This window comes from Schistocerca cancellata, chromosome 7 (assembly GCF_023864275.1).
Source record: "Schistocerca cancellata isolate TAMUIC-IGC-003103 chromosome 7, iqSchCanc2.1, whole genome shotgun sequence".
Taxonomy (NCBI): Eukaryota; Metazoa; Arthropoda; class Insecta; order Orthoptera; family Acrididae; genus Schistocerca; species Schistocerca cancellata.
Genome location: NC_064632.1, coordinates 607,153,110 through 607,168,499, shown reverse-complemented (window position 1 = coordinate 607,168,499; position 15,390 = coordinate 607,153,110). Strand labels below are relative to the sequence as shown.

The window sequence follows — 15,390 nt, the reverse complement described above, 5'->3', positions numbered from 1 at the left end:
TCGGTGTCAACATACTGCGTTGCTATATTGGCTGAAAAATGGGTTGTGGAAGTAACACTCACTCTCTCTCTCTCTCTCTCTCTCTCTCTCTCTCTCTCTCTCTCTCTCTCTCTCTCTCTCATATATAATGGCCAGTGCACTATTGTTTTAACTTTTGATAAGCCTCATTAATAGTTGTCTGGTGAATATTCACATGTTGCTACAATAGTTCATTACTGAACATCTATGAGCAGTAAAAACCTAACCATAAAGTTCACAGTTCTTGAAGAATAGAAAGGTATGTATGGATCAAACACAGCCCAATTGTGTAACACTTATTTCACAGTTAAGTTGAAGCATTATTGTTGTTCTAACCAGCACAGGTTTCTCATCTGAAACTCAGCCGTGGACTGATTATCTCAGGACCAAAAATCAGGCCCTTATATATCTTCACAATAATAGGGGCCGAAACTACACATTGTTCAATGTTTAATTTACAGAAATTACAGTTAAAACTTGACTCGTTAAATTAACTGACTACATCGGAAAATTGGTTCTTCTGAACAGTTTCTTCTACTGCAATGGTTAAGCCAAATTATTTGTTTAAATCATGAAATTAACATATACAGTAAGGCACCCAATTCTTTTGATGAAACTGTTAATTACTTTGAAATTAATTAAGGGCTGGCTTTGTTAACATGTTTTCGAATAGAGCCAAATAAATCCTTTACAAGACGAGAAGTGAAATTATCCCAGCTTGCTTGGTCACAAGGCGTGCGTCAGACATTGCGCATTGACAAAAACACTTGAGTATAACAATGAGGAAATGTTTAATGCTGCAGCGTTATTGTTCACATCATTGGGATGAACTAGCTTGCTCAATTGTAAGGCCCAGTTTTTTTACATTACATGCAAATGACAATCAAATGACGAAATAGACAACAGAGTAATAGAAATCGTGTAACATTTGTTTTTTGGGGCTGCAACTCTTGTATTTTTTCCATGTCTGCAGTTACAATTATTGAGTGCTCATTACATTTTGCGAAGTGGAAAGACATTTGTAAAACCAAAATAACACAAAGAATGTGTGTGTGTGTGTGTGTGTGTGTGTGTGTGTGTGTGTGTGTGTGTGTGTGGGCGCGCGCGCGCGCGCGCTCGCGCGCAGTGCCCTCAGAATGCAGAAGAAAAAAGGTCACAACAAAACATGACAAGCTATTAGTGCTGGACATCACAAGGATGGTGCTGCAAAAACCGTATAATGTAAAAACATGTTTTCAATAAACAAAATCCACTGATGATGGCAATGAGGTACCAAAGCATGTTTGGGAAACAAGAAAAAAACTGTTTTAGCATAAAAGGCAGAATAATCATGTAACATATCTACGACAATGACGGTATACAAAGTATTGTCTCTAAACTTCTTAGTGAGCCTTTGCACACTAGTTTCCACTGGTAGATTTCATGGACGTCTAGGTTGACCTTTGCCATCGAAAGAAATTGCGTTTCCCCAGCCTCAATTTAATACCGTGTTCATTACTACAAACAAGTGCCACATCTGATAATAGCGTGTTTATAAATGTGCTTTCCCGAAAGCGTGTAACTTTGGTGAGACATTCTCACTACAGAATGTAACTAGTATGGAAGAGTATGTTAACAGTAGTGTGCAACATTTCAAAAACTGCTCCCCCTCCCAACAACTCCGAAAACATCGTTTCGATGCTTCAACCCCTGGAAGAGATTTTGCTTCCTTCCCTCTCCCCATAATCCCTGGGAAGCAACACTCGAAGACTTGCACACTATCTGAAAGACTACGCTGCTTCAGATGGTGCAATCTATGTTTTCTGCTCATCCATTCTGAGGCTTTCAAATTTTTTAATGCTGTTACACTTTAAAAAGATCAGTTTTACATAACGTAGCATTCAAAATATGGATTCATGCAGTTTTTATATAAAAATATGGATTAAACTTTGAAATACAGAGAAATAAAAATATATTTTCAGACTCCAAATGTCATGATTTATGTAGAAAACTACAAAAAGAATGAAAATTACTCAAAATGAAAATATGTATTTACATATTAATCCGGGCCCTACTAAATGACTCACTGGAAGCATTAAACAGTGTAGCTGCATCAGATTCCTGTTAAAAGACTTTTTCATTCCTAGATAACTGTCTCTGTATGTTATTGTGTTGCTACCTAGGAATCTGCATTTTTTTTTCACAGATTGTAAATTTTTTTTTCTCACTTAGCTCACTTTTTATTCTATGTTAATGCTACTCAGTTGGACGTATGACAATGCAACTTATCACTCTGTTAAATGAAGTGACGATGAAGGAATAGGTGTCGGCTCGAAATTGTGGTACAAAGCATACTGTGCACTTTATACAAAGGCATGCTTGATCGGGGGTTAAGCACCATAACTCTGTGCAGTCCCAGAGTTCCTGCTCAGAATATTTTTACAATATACTGGCTGATCCCCATATTAATTTGTTACACTGTTACAGGGATATCTTTCAGTTTCATGATTTTTTGTCCTCCAATTCTTCCATTTTTAACATTTGAAATTTGTAGTACAGGGTGTATACACGGACAAGAAAAAAAAAATCCCAGATTTCCCAGTTAAAAACACAATTTCTCTCGGATGAAATTACGTATAATGCAGGTGAAAATACATCCGTGTTAAGCAACAGTGTACTTTCCCTCGGAGCTGTAAAACCTATCAGTCCTTTGAATCTTAAAGGTCTTATACCGGCGGATATTATCAGGAGAAAGAAAACTGGCGTTCTACGGATCGGAGCGTGGAATGTCAGATCCCTTAATCGGGCAGGTAGGGTAGAAAATTTAAAAAGGGAAATGGATAGGTTGAAGTTAGATATAGTGGGAATTAGTGAAGTTCGGTGGCAGGAGGAACAAGACTTTTGGTCAGGTGATTACAGGGTTATAAATACAAAATCAAATAGGGGTAATGCAGGAGTAGGTTTAATAATGAATAAAAAAATAGGAGTGCGGGTTAGCTACTACAAACAGCATAGCGAACGCATTATTGTGGCCAAGATAGACACAAAGCCCATGCCTACTACAGTAGTACAAGTTTATCTGCCAACTAGCTCTGCAGATGACGAAGAAATTGAAGAAATTATTCAGATAGTGAAGGGAGACGAAAATTTAATAGTCACGGGTGACTGGAATTCGTCAGTAGGAAAAGGGAGAGAAGGAAACATAGTAGGTGAATATGGATTGGGGGGAAGGAATGAAAGAGGAAGCCGCCTTGTAGAATTTTGCGCAGAGCATAACTTAATCATAGCCAACACTTGGTTCAAGAATCATAAAAGAAGGTTGTATACCTGGAAGAATCCTGGAGATACTAAAAGGTATCAGATAGATTATATAATGGTAAGACAGAGATTTAGGAACCAGGTTTTAAATTGTAAGACATTTCCTGGGGCAGATGTGGATTCTGACCACAATCTATTGGTTATGAACTGCAGATTGAAACTGAAGAAACTGCAAAAAGGTGGGAATTTAAGGAGATGGGACCTGGATAAACTGAAAGAACCAGAGGTTGTAGAGAGTTTCAGGGAGAGCATAAGGGAACAATTGACAGGAATGGGGGAAAGAATTACAGTAGAAGAAGAATAGGTAGCTCTGAGGGATGAAATAGTGAAGGCAGCAGAGGATCAAGTAGGTAAAAAGACAAGAGCTAATAGAAATCCTTGGGTAACAGAAGAAATATTGAATTTAATTGATGAAAGGAGAAAATATAAAAATGCAGGCAAAAAGGGATACAAACGCCTCAAAAATGAGATCGACAGGAAGTGCAAAATGGCTAAGCAGGGATGGCTAGAGGACAAATGTAAGGATGTAGAGGCTTGTCTCGCTAGGGGTAAGATAGATACTGCCTACAGGAAAATTAAAGAGACCTTTGGAGAGAAGAGAACCACATGTATGAATATCAAGAGCTCAGATGGCAACCCAGTTCTAAGCAAAGAAGGGAAGGCAGAAAGGTGGAAGGAGTATATAGAGGGTTTATACAAGGGCGATGTACTTGAGGACAATATTATGGAAATGGAAGAGGATGTAGATGAAGACGAAATGGGAGATAAGATACTGCGTGAAGAGTTTGACAGAGCACTGAAAGACCTGAGTCGAAACAAGGCCCCGGGAGTAGACAACATTCCATTTGAACTACTGATGGCCTCGGGAGAGCCAGTCATGACAAAACTCTACCATCTGGTGAGCACGATGTATGAGACAGGCGAAATACCCTCAGACTTCAAGAAGAATATAATAATTACAATCCCAAAGAAAGCAGGTGTTGACAGATGTGAAAATTACCGAACTATCAGTTTAATAAGTCACAGCTGCAAAATACTAACGCGAATCCTTTACAGACGAATGGAAAAACTGGTAGATGCCGACCTCGGGGAAGATCAGTTTGGATTCCGTAGAAATGTTGGAACACGTGAGGCAATACTGACCTTACGACTTATCTTAGAAGAAAGATTAAGAAAAGGCAAACCTACATTTCTAGCATTTGTAGACTTAGAGAAAGCTTTTGACAGTGTTAACTGGAATACTCTCTTTCAAATTCTGAAGGTGGCAGGGGTAAAATACAGGGAGCGAAAGGCTATTTACAGTTTGTACAGAAACCAGATGGCAGTTATAAGAGTCGATGGGCATGAAAGGGAAGCAGTGGTTGGGAAAGGAGTAAGACAGGGTTGTAGCCTCTCCTCGACGTTATTCAATCTGTATATTGAGCAAGCAGTAAAGGAAACAAAAGAAAAATTCGGAGTAGGTATTAAAATTCATGGAGAAGAAGTAAAAACTTTGAGGTTCGCCGGTGACATTGTAATTCTGTCAGAGACAGCAAAGGATTTGGAAGAGCAGCTGAACGGAATGGACAGTGTCTTGAAAGGAGGATATAAGATGAACATCAACAAAAGCAAAACGAGGATAATGGAATGTAGTCGAATTAAGTCGGGTGATGCTGAGGGAATTAGATTAGGAAATGAGACACTTAAAGTAGTAAAGGAGTTTTGCTATTTAGGGAGTAAAATAACCGATGATGGTCGAAGTAGAGAGGATATAAAATGTAGACTGGCAATGGCAAGGAAAGCGTTTCTCAAGAAGAGGACTTTGTTAACATCGAGTATAGATTTAAGTGTCAGGAAGTCGTTTCTGAAAGTATTTGTATGGAGTGTAGCCATGTATGGAAGTGAAACATGGACGATAACTAGTTTGGACAAGAAGAGAATAGAAGCTTTCGAAATGTGGTGCTACAGAAGAATGCTGAAGATAAGGTGGGTAGATCACGTAACTAATGAGGAGGTATTGAATAGGATTGGGGAGAAGAGAAGTTTGTGGCACAACTTGACTAGAAGAAGGGATCGGTTCGTAGGACATGTTTTGAGGCATCAAGGGATTCAAATTTAGCTTTGGAGGGCAGTGTGGAAGGTAAAAATCGTAGAGGGAGACCAAGAGATGAATACACTAAGCAGATTCAGAAGTATGTAGGTTGCAGTAGATACTGGGAGATGAAGAAGCTTGCACAGGATAGAGTAGCATGGAGAGCTGCATCAAACCAGTCTCAGGACTGAAGACCACAACAACAACAACAACCGGCGGAGGACGTCCCAGCACTTTAGGAAATGAAACCCAAGAAAAACAATGCGTTGGGAAAGATGTTTGGAAGTATAAAACCCCTAATCTTTCCATCAGATCACGCAAAACTTCAAGGGCAACCGTTCTGATTCTGTGGTCCAAATATACAGAGCTACTCTGGCATGGAAATCCTTAAATACGTTTTGCAAGGCATGTACAAACTGAATTATCATCCAGATTGTTTCCTTTACTGTGGACTTTATTAGCAGAAAAATATGGAGAGGGGGTTTGCAAGTATGTCAAAGAACAGCAAGAAAACATAACGTGAAGACAATAACAGCTGAAGAGCGTTTATTACATTTCTAGGTACGGAGGGATACATAAAAAGCAACATCATCAATATACTGGATGTCAAGTAAAACCATATTTTAAAATTAAGTGGGTAAATCATTACTCTACAAGTAAATCAACATGTATGCTGGTACAGAATCTAGGCTTTAAATTAAAATCGGTATATGTACAACAGGAGGTCTACCAACTCCTAAAGCACTTCGGAAATTTTATATACAGTAGAGCGCCTCAGCTGTAAAGTAACTGGGAGGCCAAGTCGTGTGTAACCGGCAGACTTCATTACTTAGAAACCGTGGATGGCAGATGAGAGCAAGTAACCAATAGCAGCCGATACAGAGAGAGAGAGAGAGAGAGAGAGAGAGAGAGAGAGAGAGAGAGAGAGAGAGAGAGGGGTAGCCTCATGGTAAGGAATAAGCTAGAACGAAAAAATGGCGAAGCCTTCAGAACTTTGGTCGATGAGCGCGGTGGCCTTAGTATCTGTCGTCTTTATAATTGAGGTGCTGTACTGTACATGTAAAATTAGCTAGAAACTTGCAACAGATTACTGGAGTAAGACTGGCTGATAAGTCTTGTCATTCATAGTTTCTTAAAGGCTCAACAAATGCAGCGCTACAATAATATCATAATTAACGGTGATTGTTGCTTGGCAGAGACAGTGTTTTCAAACGTGCCTCACTAGCTTCTCAAATCACAGTCTGACAATTGTCAGTGTGCTCGGCTCACCTGTTGAATGCAATTCTGTGCACGTGCGGGGCAAAGTTTTATAAACTGACAAGGTATGTACCACTCATTGTATCATATTTCATTATGCATAATAACGAGGTGCAGCCGTATTTACATCCATTGTTTCTCTTTCTCTAATAAATGTTGCTCACTAACAATCACTACAACTATGCCATGTCGATTGGTTTTCAAGATAGCTGGCTTTCAGATCCAGCATTCGAGGACTGGTTGGTGAAAGTACCCACAGACCTTTATACTGCTAAATGTGGATTATGTCCAGGGACCCTCATTAACATCCGTACTACGGGAAGATCGACTCTTACAAGTCGGATGACGAAATTCAAGAAGCACGACGCGAAAGCAGCTGCCACGAGAAGCACAACAAGTTTGTACGTCTACACCCGACCGGCGGCGACCACTTCAACCCAGCAGACCACTACCACATCTGCGGATTCAGCTGGGTCAACAACAGTGGCGTTGGCCGCTGGAATTGTTGCGCCTCCGCAGAAGGATGTCACTGCAGTGTCAAACCCGGGGATAAACTGAGAGGAATTGATCGGATGACAATAAAGGACAAAGTAACAAAGGCAGAAATATTGTGGTGTTTGGAGTGCATTGTTTCGCACAAGTCACTGCGTAGTTCTGCGGACGACGTGTTACTTTTCCCCGCAATGTTCCCCGGCAATGAAGTGGCCAAGAGCATGCATTTGCAAAAGAACAAAATCGGTTATATCGTGCAATATGGACTAGCTCCCTTCTTTGAGTCCGAAATTAAAGCTGACCTCATAAATGCATAACGGATTCTTGTTTGTTTTGACGAAACCTTGAACAAGGTGTGCAAAAGAATCCAGATGGACATTTTGGTGCGTTATTGCGACATTAAAAGATCTAGTGTGCACGCATCGGCTTTTCTAGGAAGTTCAACGGCAGCTAAGCTACTTGAGTACTTCAAGAAAATAATTCCCGGCATAACAATGAAAAAACTTTTATAAGTATCGATGGACAGCCCTAGCGTCAACCTCGCGTTTTTAAGGGAACTTAAAAATTTTTTGAAAGAAATTGAAGGGGTAGACACCGTTTTATTGGAAATTGGAACATTTGGACTTCACTTTGTTCACGGCGCCTTCAAGTCTGCAATTCAGGAAACACAGTGGATGATAATTCAGTTTTTACGTGCCTTGTACAATCTTTTTAAGGATATCCCCACCAGAAGAGCTCTGTATATTTCGACAACTGAATTTGAACTGTTTCCCTTGAAGTGTTGCACAATCCGATGGCTGGAGAATGTGGATGTTGCTGAGCGAACTCTAGTAATCCTTCCGTTTCTGCGAATATTTGTTGCAAAGCTGGAAGAAAAAAACAAACCAAAATGTGTTAGCTACAGAGTAGTGGAGGATCACCTCAAGGACAAGCTACGCAGTTCGAAAATTGCCTTTTTCAAGACTTGTGCTGGAGACTTGACACCTTTCCTAAAGGATTTCCAATCTGATTGGCCGCTAGCACCGTTCCTCCATTCTGCTTTGACAGAGATAATGGAGACAACAATGACACGATTTGTCCAGCTGACAAAGATCTTGGCGTCAGTTAATTTGGACAAAGAATCCAACCTTTTGGGTGTGAACCACGTCGAGATTGGGTTCGCTGTCAAGAATGAGTTCAGGAAGTACAGGTCTCTCACAGCCCTGGAAATTGCTAAGTTCCGGAACGAACGCAGAAGAGGAATGATCAAGCTCCTGTCAAAGTTGATGGAGAAATCTACCCTACGCTTTAGGTTGACAAAAGCTGTAAGCTGCTTTGATCCCACAACAGCGTGCAGGGAGGCTGGTCCCAAACAATTTCATTCCTTTCTACAGGTTTTGGTGGAGAGCAATTGGATGGACGATGGATGTGCCGATACAGCAGAAGCGCAACACGCTTCTATTGTAAAGAACTGCAAAACAAAATTCAAAACAAACAAAAAGGAGCATCGGCTGGATGAGTTCTGGATGAAATGTCTCAAGAACCAGAATGCAACGTGCCATGAGCTGCAGAAGGCGATGGAAATTGCGCTCACTTTGTCACACGGTCAAGCAGCTGCAGAGCGAATATTCTCAGTGAACAAAGAGTGCCTCTTCGACAATATGAGGGATCAATCTGTAGTGAGCAGAAGACTGGTGTACGACAGTCAAGACACACGGCGGAGTCCAAGGGGTGCCTATAACAAAGTCCCTTATACACACTGTAAGAAACTCACGAGATCGATATGCTAAAGACCTCAAAAATCGAAATGTCGAGTCATCCAGGAAAAAGGATCATCTGACTAAAACGAGGACTGTTGATGCAGAAATAAGACAGCTTAAAGAGAAAAAGGCAATATTTGGGGGGGGGGGGGGGGGGGGCATTCAAAACGCTCAGATAGAGTGAGAATCTGTTACAGAACGAAACAATGCTCTCGCACACAGCTCCAAGTCAATTCCTAAATTACAGATTACAGTATTTGTTGTTAAACATGGTACTTCCTTCTAAATTATTTACTGTATTGTCTAATAATAATTAAAATGTTTCTTTAATGAAATATTTTTAAAACAAAAGAGTATGATAGTGTTATTTATTTTGAACTGCTAACTCCCACAGATGTTTAAATATACATTGCAAACAATAACTTTCGTGATTCAAAAATGTTTGAAAAATAAACCTAATTTAAGAAATTATTAGGTATTAAAATATAGACCAGAGGTAAAATTTAGCAACACGAAAATCCGAAAATAAAAGACTGTAAAAACACACAAAATATTTAATGGAAAAAATCACTTGTTCCAAGCTTTTGCATTTAAATAAAAACAATAATAAAATGAGAAAAATTGAGGAATGGAAGAGGTAAAAGACATACTTGCCCTTACTGAAAGCAAATTTTAGAGCGGGGAGTATAGTAGCTGCACTTGACACATGTTTTCGCTCTAAAACTGGACTAATTTCGTATGAGAGCAAGGTACGGATGTCCCACTACCTGTCACTTGACTGGGGCTGCCTTCTGTTGTCCATTTATAGGATTAGTTAGAAAGAAGCAATAGCGAATGTTAGAGCTGTTCAGAGACAAAGAGACAATTCACTCGCAAAAAAATGTAGAAAAGAAGGAAACTGGTATTGCTCTGCATGCCAGAACACTTAGTCTTTTCTATACTATAGAAAAGTCAAAGTGTTCTGGCATGAAGAGACTTGTGACATTGCTCAGTAACACATTATGCACTTTTTTTGAAGGTCAATTATACTTTTTGCCATCAATTGCATAATTTTTTATCTATAAAAGAACAACATTAAATATGAAAACTAACTTGAAGCTCGGTCTTTTTTTAGCGTGTGTTACACATTAAGTCATATCAAACACAAATGAGCCAGTAAAATTGTAAATAGTGGCATAAATGACTTATCTATTGGGTCCGAAATTTTTCAAATGGCTGATCCTCAAAGTGATATGTTTTGAATGAGAGTTAAAACGCCCCGTGATTTAAGAAATTCACTGCACATTCTCACATGTAACATAATTCATCTTGAGTGGTAATTTACTTTGAAAGTAACGTCTCTCAAGCCACTATTCATAATATTTTCCAGTGATCTATTAGAAATGTGAACAATGTGATGTCACGCACATCGAATGCATGTTAGTTGTTATGGACATACTGCATAATCTTCGACCTAAAGCCTTTGACAGTTTTTGGTGTCAGCAAACTGGTCTGTGTATTGTGTAAATTACCCATTTTCTATGCAACTAAACTTTTATTTTGGTGTTATTTTCTGATTTATGTTTTATTGATGCAATATTATTCAGCAGTAGTGGGCTAAAGTTCTTTGTCAGCGTATCAGATCTTAAACGTCAAACCTACAAAAATTTAACTGAAAACTAAAACAATGAAAAATCCCTAAATTCTAAAAAATTCCCTGGTTTTTACCGGATGAAAAAATTCCCTGGTTTTTCCCAGATCTCCCGGGCCATATACACCCTGTAGTAATAATGAAGTACTGCTCTTATCATATTTTAAACGGTTATCCAAGCACATAGGGGTAGCAAGAAAAGAGGATAGAGAGGGAGATGGATATTAATTTCTTAATTTACCGGCTGAGCACAATGCCTTTTCCTGATCTCCATCAAATATTTACAAGTTAAGCAACATTTTAATATGGGAGATGGTTACAATGGAAAGTGTAGTATGTAATAACAAACAAGAAGGAATACATAGCTACTCACCGCAGCAGTGTAGAACCTTCGGAAAACACACACACACACACACACACACACACACACACACACACACACACACACCTCTACTATCTCTGGGCACTTAGGCACCTCTACTATCTCTGGGCACTTAGGCAGTCAAGGTTTAAACAATGCTGGGGCTGCAGTTCGGCAGGTGGACTGGGATGAGGATTTGTGCTGGGTGGGTAGGAGGAGAAAGAAAGAAAGAAAGAAAGCAGTCACTGTTGGGAGACGGGAAGCTGGCAACTCTGAGGGCGGCAACAGGTGCACAAGGTAGAACTGAGCAAGAGCCTGCCCCTCTATAGGTTCTCTTAGTTAAGACAGAAAATCAGCGTAGCATAAAACAACATATATTATGAATATTTATGTTTATGAAAGTTGCTCTGTAACAACAAACAGCAATAGGCATCACTTTAACAGTACATTGTACAAACAGTGAATAAGTCACACATTTATTCAACAAATGGAAAATTCTATTACACAATTTTTCATCTGAATGACAGTTACATTTAATTAAAATAATTTAACTTAATTGGAAATGACAAAGCACAAGACTTTTCAAACAATAAAGACGAAAAAAAGTCAATATTTATGCATAATTTTCTTCCACAAAAGGCTACACAAAAGAATTTCCTTCACAGTTTTTGACAAATTATTGTTTTAAATATTGTTAAATCAAGAAATATATTCTAACCGTGTAATGTACTAAGAATATATATTCTGTATTTGATTGCAGATCGTCGGTGGATAGTTCGACATACAAAATACAGGAGGAGACACTTGACAACTATGCTCATTTGCAGAGTGCAGAACCCAGCAGCCGAGAAGCAGAAATTGATCGCTACAACAGCAGCCTCCTCACGGATCCTCAAGGACGGCTCACCTTCAACTATTACTGGCGGGTACATCATGTTTTCAAGATGCCCGAAAACACGACAGTTAGAAGCCAAAGCTTTTACGTGTCCTCTGGCAGCTATCGCATGTACCTGATCTACTGGGCAGGTACTTTCTTGCACATGGCAGGTATCGGGCTTACCCGCGGGGAACATGACACCTTACTTCCGTGGCCATTTAACCTAACCATCCGATTATCCATTCTTGCACAGAATCACAGGAAGGACAACATGCAAGACTTTAGTTCACCTAGCATTGAACCAGCTCATTCAATCAGGTGCCACAGTATTCACTGGCAGAAGCCACACATCAGTGACAACCCTAGTTGCTTCATACTGATCTACAGTAGAGACTTGCTGCACACAGGTAGCTATCTCTATAAAGACACTGTTCTTTTGCATCTTTCTGTTCTCTTAGTCAAGTAGTCAACTTTCTACACAGACTTCACACAAAAAAAAAAACCATGCACAGTCAACAAGTTTTAAGACCTATTATTCCCACAATACACTATTACTGTACATTACTGACAGCACTCCACTTTCATCTTTTACAGCACATTTTAAATATTTTTCCAAAAACTATAAACTTAAATATTTTATATCCCTGTTATTTATAATTCAGGTGGAACTAGTATTGAATATTACGCTACTGACATTTTAAAACAAATGCTAAGATTCTATAAATAAAAACCCAAGTATAAATTGTACATATGGGATAAAAGAATAAAATATGTTTTTAATTTGAAGAACAGTTCACTCCTGACATGCTTTTATGTGGTTGCTATAGTACACAGCTAAGTACAGAATGGTTAAGAAATATTCACAAAGTAAAATGATTTGACATTCTTCTCTATACAATTTCCTGGACTCCTCGAATAAATATAAATTCTCACGCAGTAGTCGTCGGTATTTTGGACATATCCATTTTATCAAAATATGTATGCCTTATGGCCTGCTTTGCAGACAGTCTATCAGGCGGACAGTAGACCAGTAACTTCTGTGGGAGGAAGGAAAAGTGAGAGTTATGCAATGTAATTTTGATGCTACATTACACTAATATGTAGAATAATAGTGTCATTTCTATTTCACAACAGAAATTTAACAAAAATACTGAAATATTTGAAATTAGTTATAAATATTTTTGTGATAAAATACTTCGAAGCCTGGCACAAAGTAAACACTCAATTTATACAATGCATTCACTATCTTTCTCCAGCTACACCTTTATACCAAAGGAAAATCCAATTGAGGGAGCTAATAAATTGTGAGACAATTGCTGGCCATCATATACTTTCAGTAGGCACAATGTGTAATACTGCTGATACAGACACAAAAGTAAAAGCGACTTTACCTAACCTTCGGAACTTATACCTTCATTACGAGAAGAGAGGAACAGGTTGGGGAAGATAAAAGTGAAAAGGCACCAGGAGGAAAGCAACACAGCTGTTGGTTGATTTGTGGGATTAAAGGGACCAGACTGCTACGGTCATTGGTCCCAAAACACAGCTGTAGTGAGGAAAAAAGCAGACAAAGAAGAAGGGGGAGAGGGGTGTTGTCTGAATAGTGCATTTGTCAAGCCCCGAGATGACATAGTGAGGAGTAAAGGTAGTTTTGGGAAAAGATAAATGAATAGAGCAATTAAGAACTAGGACCACAGAAAAGCACAAGGAGGTGATTGGGGTGGGGGGGTGATTGGGGGGGGGGTGCTAATTGAGATTGCCTCCAGGAGGGATGTGAGGATGCCAGGGGGGGATGTCAGAATGTGTTTAAAGCAAGTTGTTACCTCTGGAGTTCATCAGGGAAACCAGTGTTGAGTGGGAAGATCCAAACAGTCCACGTGGTGTAGCAAGCAATCAGATCCCTCGAGTCATGCTGTACAACATAATTGGCAGCTGGGTGCCAAGTGTCCCTGAGGTGGACATTTCTATGCCCATTCAAATGCTCAGCCTATTTAGTGGTGATTAATGTCATAAAATGCTGTGCAGTGCCTACAAGTTGGTTGAGAAACAACACAAGTTCATGAGTTGCTATGCCTTTGATATTGTAGGCTTTACTAGTTATATGGCTGGATAAGGAAGTATAGGAGACCCTCGCTATTTCAATATCTGATACATCAGAAACTCGATTAAACCCTATTACATTTTTGGCCCTGCCAAGTTACATTTAAAAAGCTACTGCTTAAATTGAATTTTGAATAATGCATACAACAAAGTAAAATTTGGTCCCCACATTGCATATTTCATATGACACTCTTCACCTAAACCGAGTAAGTTTGTACATATGTAATGCTGCGCACTACAGTATTTTCCATTATGTATTTCGCAACAACGGCCCAAATGCTTGATTACTGCTCATGTGTCACTTCCACAGCACAAGAGGTCACGTCCACAGCACAAGAGGCAAGGATGGGGGGAAGAGAGAGACTTGGCCAGAAGATCACACACAACGCACAACACGCAACAATACAGAGAGCTCTCTGTGTCTGTCTGTAAAAAATGAATGTGTTTTTTTTTTCCTTTGACTTCATCATTTGCAATATGCCACTGAAACAAAAACGGGTGCATAATGCTCTAATGTTAAAGCAAAAGCAGCAACCTCTACAAATGGTCAATAGAAGACAGAAGACAAAAACAAAAGTTGCAGAGCACTTCAGATCCAGAAGTCTACTCTCATTCATAATAAGTTCAAGATGATATTATTATTATTATTATTATTATTATTATTTTCGGCGGGCAGGTGCTCAACTTCATTATCCTCAGCACCCTAACAAAAAGCCAGAATGCTAATCTCATGGGTGGGGATGAAGGCTGTCCCCCACATGCGGAGCAGTCTATTATGCATTAAACTTCACCTCCATTCCCCACCAATTTAGAAATGAGGCCCAACAGTTCACAAAATTTCACCACTCTTGTAACAGTGGTATTAGTATGGTCTAGGATGGTGTGCAGGTCTCCATTGCAACTGAGGGCTGCCATGATATCAGTATATAAGACATACATTGCCAAAATATGATGAACTGAAAGTGGCACACCACAAACCTCTCAGAGTTGTGGTTCCTCCTGTTGGAGGAGGAAGCCATGTTACAGGGCTATGTCCAGTGTGCAGCTTGGAAAGCAGCACCTCCTTTCAGCGGTGAGGCTGACACAAAGTCTGCCAAGCATGTGTGTGGTCACACCGGAAAATGACATGGCAATTTGTTTTGTCACTTGCTACCATTCAGTCTCTCACAAACATGATGTGTGTCAGAAATGAGATGAACGCTTGCAATGGGATGGGACACTGATGGACAACACCATAACGACATGTTTCCTTGCCTACTTTAACGGCTATGTAATTTCCAGTATCCTGATGTGCCAGGAACCCAGCAAAAGACCACCACCTTGCCACAGTGTTGGAGCCAGTGTATGGAGTCATGGATGAGGTGAATCAACCGGTCTTGGATACATTTGTTAAGTGCTTGTAGTGCACTAAGCAAGTCGGAACAAATGGAAACTTTGTACAGTTGTGTGTGTCAACCCGCTCCTGTACCATCATAATGCCATTAAAATTGCCACATCACGAAGACGACGTGCTACAGACGCAAAATTTAACCGATAGAAAGAAGATGC

At 39.6% G+C, this 15,390-nt stretch overlaps 2 protein-coding genes across 2 annotated transcripts in view; one reads left to right on the top strand and one right to left on the bottom strand.

Annotated features, from left to right (window-relative positions):
• LOC126092939 (TNF receptor-associated factor 6-like) overlaps positions 1 to 12,289 on the top strand; it is a 103,527-nt gene extending 91,238 nt beyond the window's left edge. Inside the window, exon 3 of the mRNA XM_049908670.1 lies at positions 11,626 to 12,289. Within this exon, the coding sequence (XP_049764627.1) occupies positions 11,626 to 12,208 (583 nt within the window). The 3' untranslated portion in view covers positions 12,209 to 12,289. The remainder of the gene's footprint in view (positions 1 to 11,625) is intronic.
• Positions 12,290 to 12,642: 353 nt separating this feature from the next.
• The window catches only part of LOC126092291 (cyclin-dependent kinase 1-like), an 80,593-nt gene continuing 77,845 nt past the window's right edge, over positions 12,643 to 15,390 (bottom strand). The window contains exon 7 of the mRNA XM_049907810.1: positions 12,643 to 12,779. Within this exon, the coding sequence (XP_049763767.1) occupies positions 12,672 to 12,779 (108 nt within the window). The 3' untranslated portion in view covers positions 12,643 to 12,671. The remainder of the gene's footprint in view (positions 12,780 to 15,390) is intronic.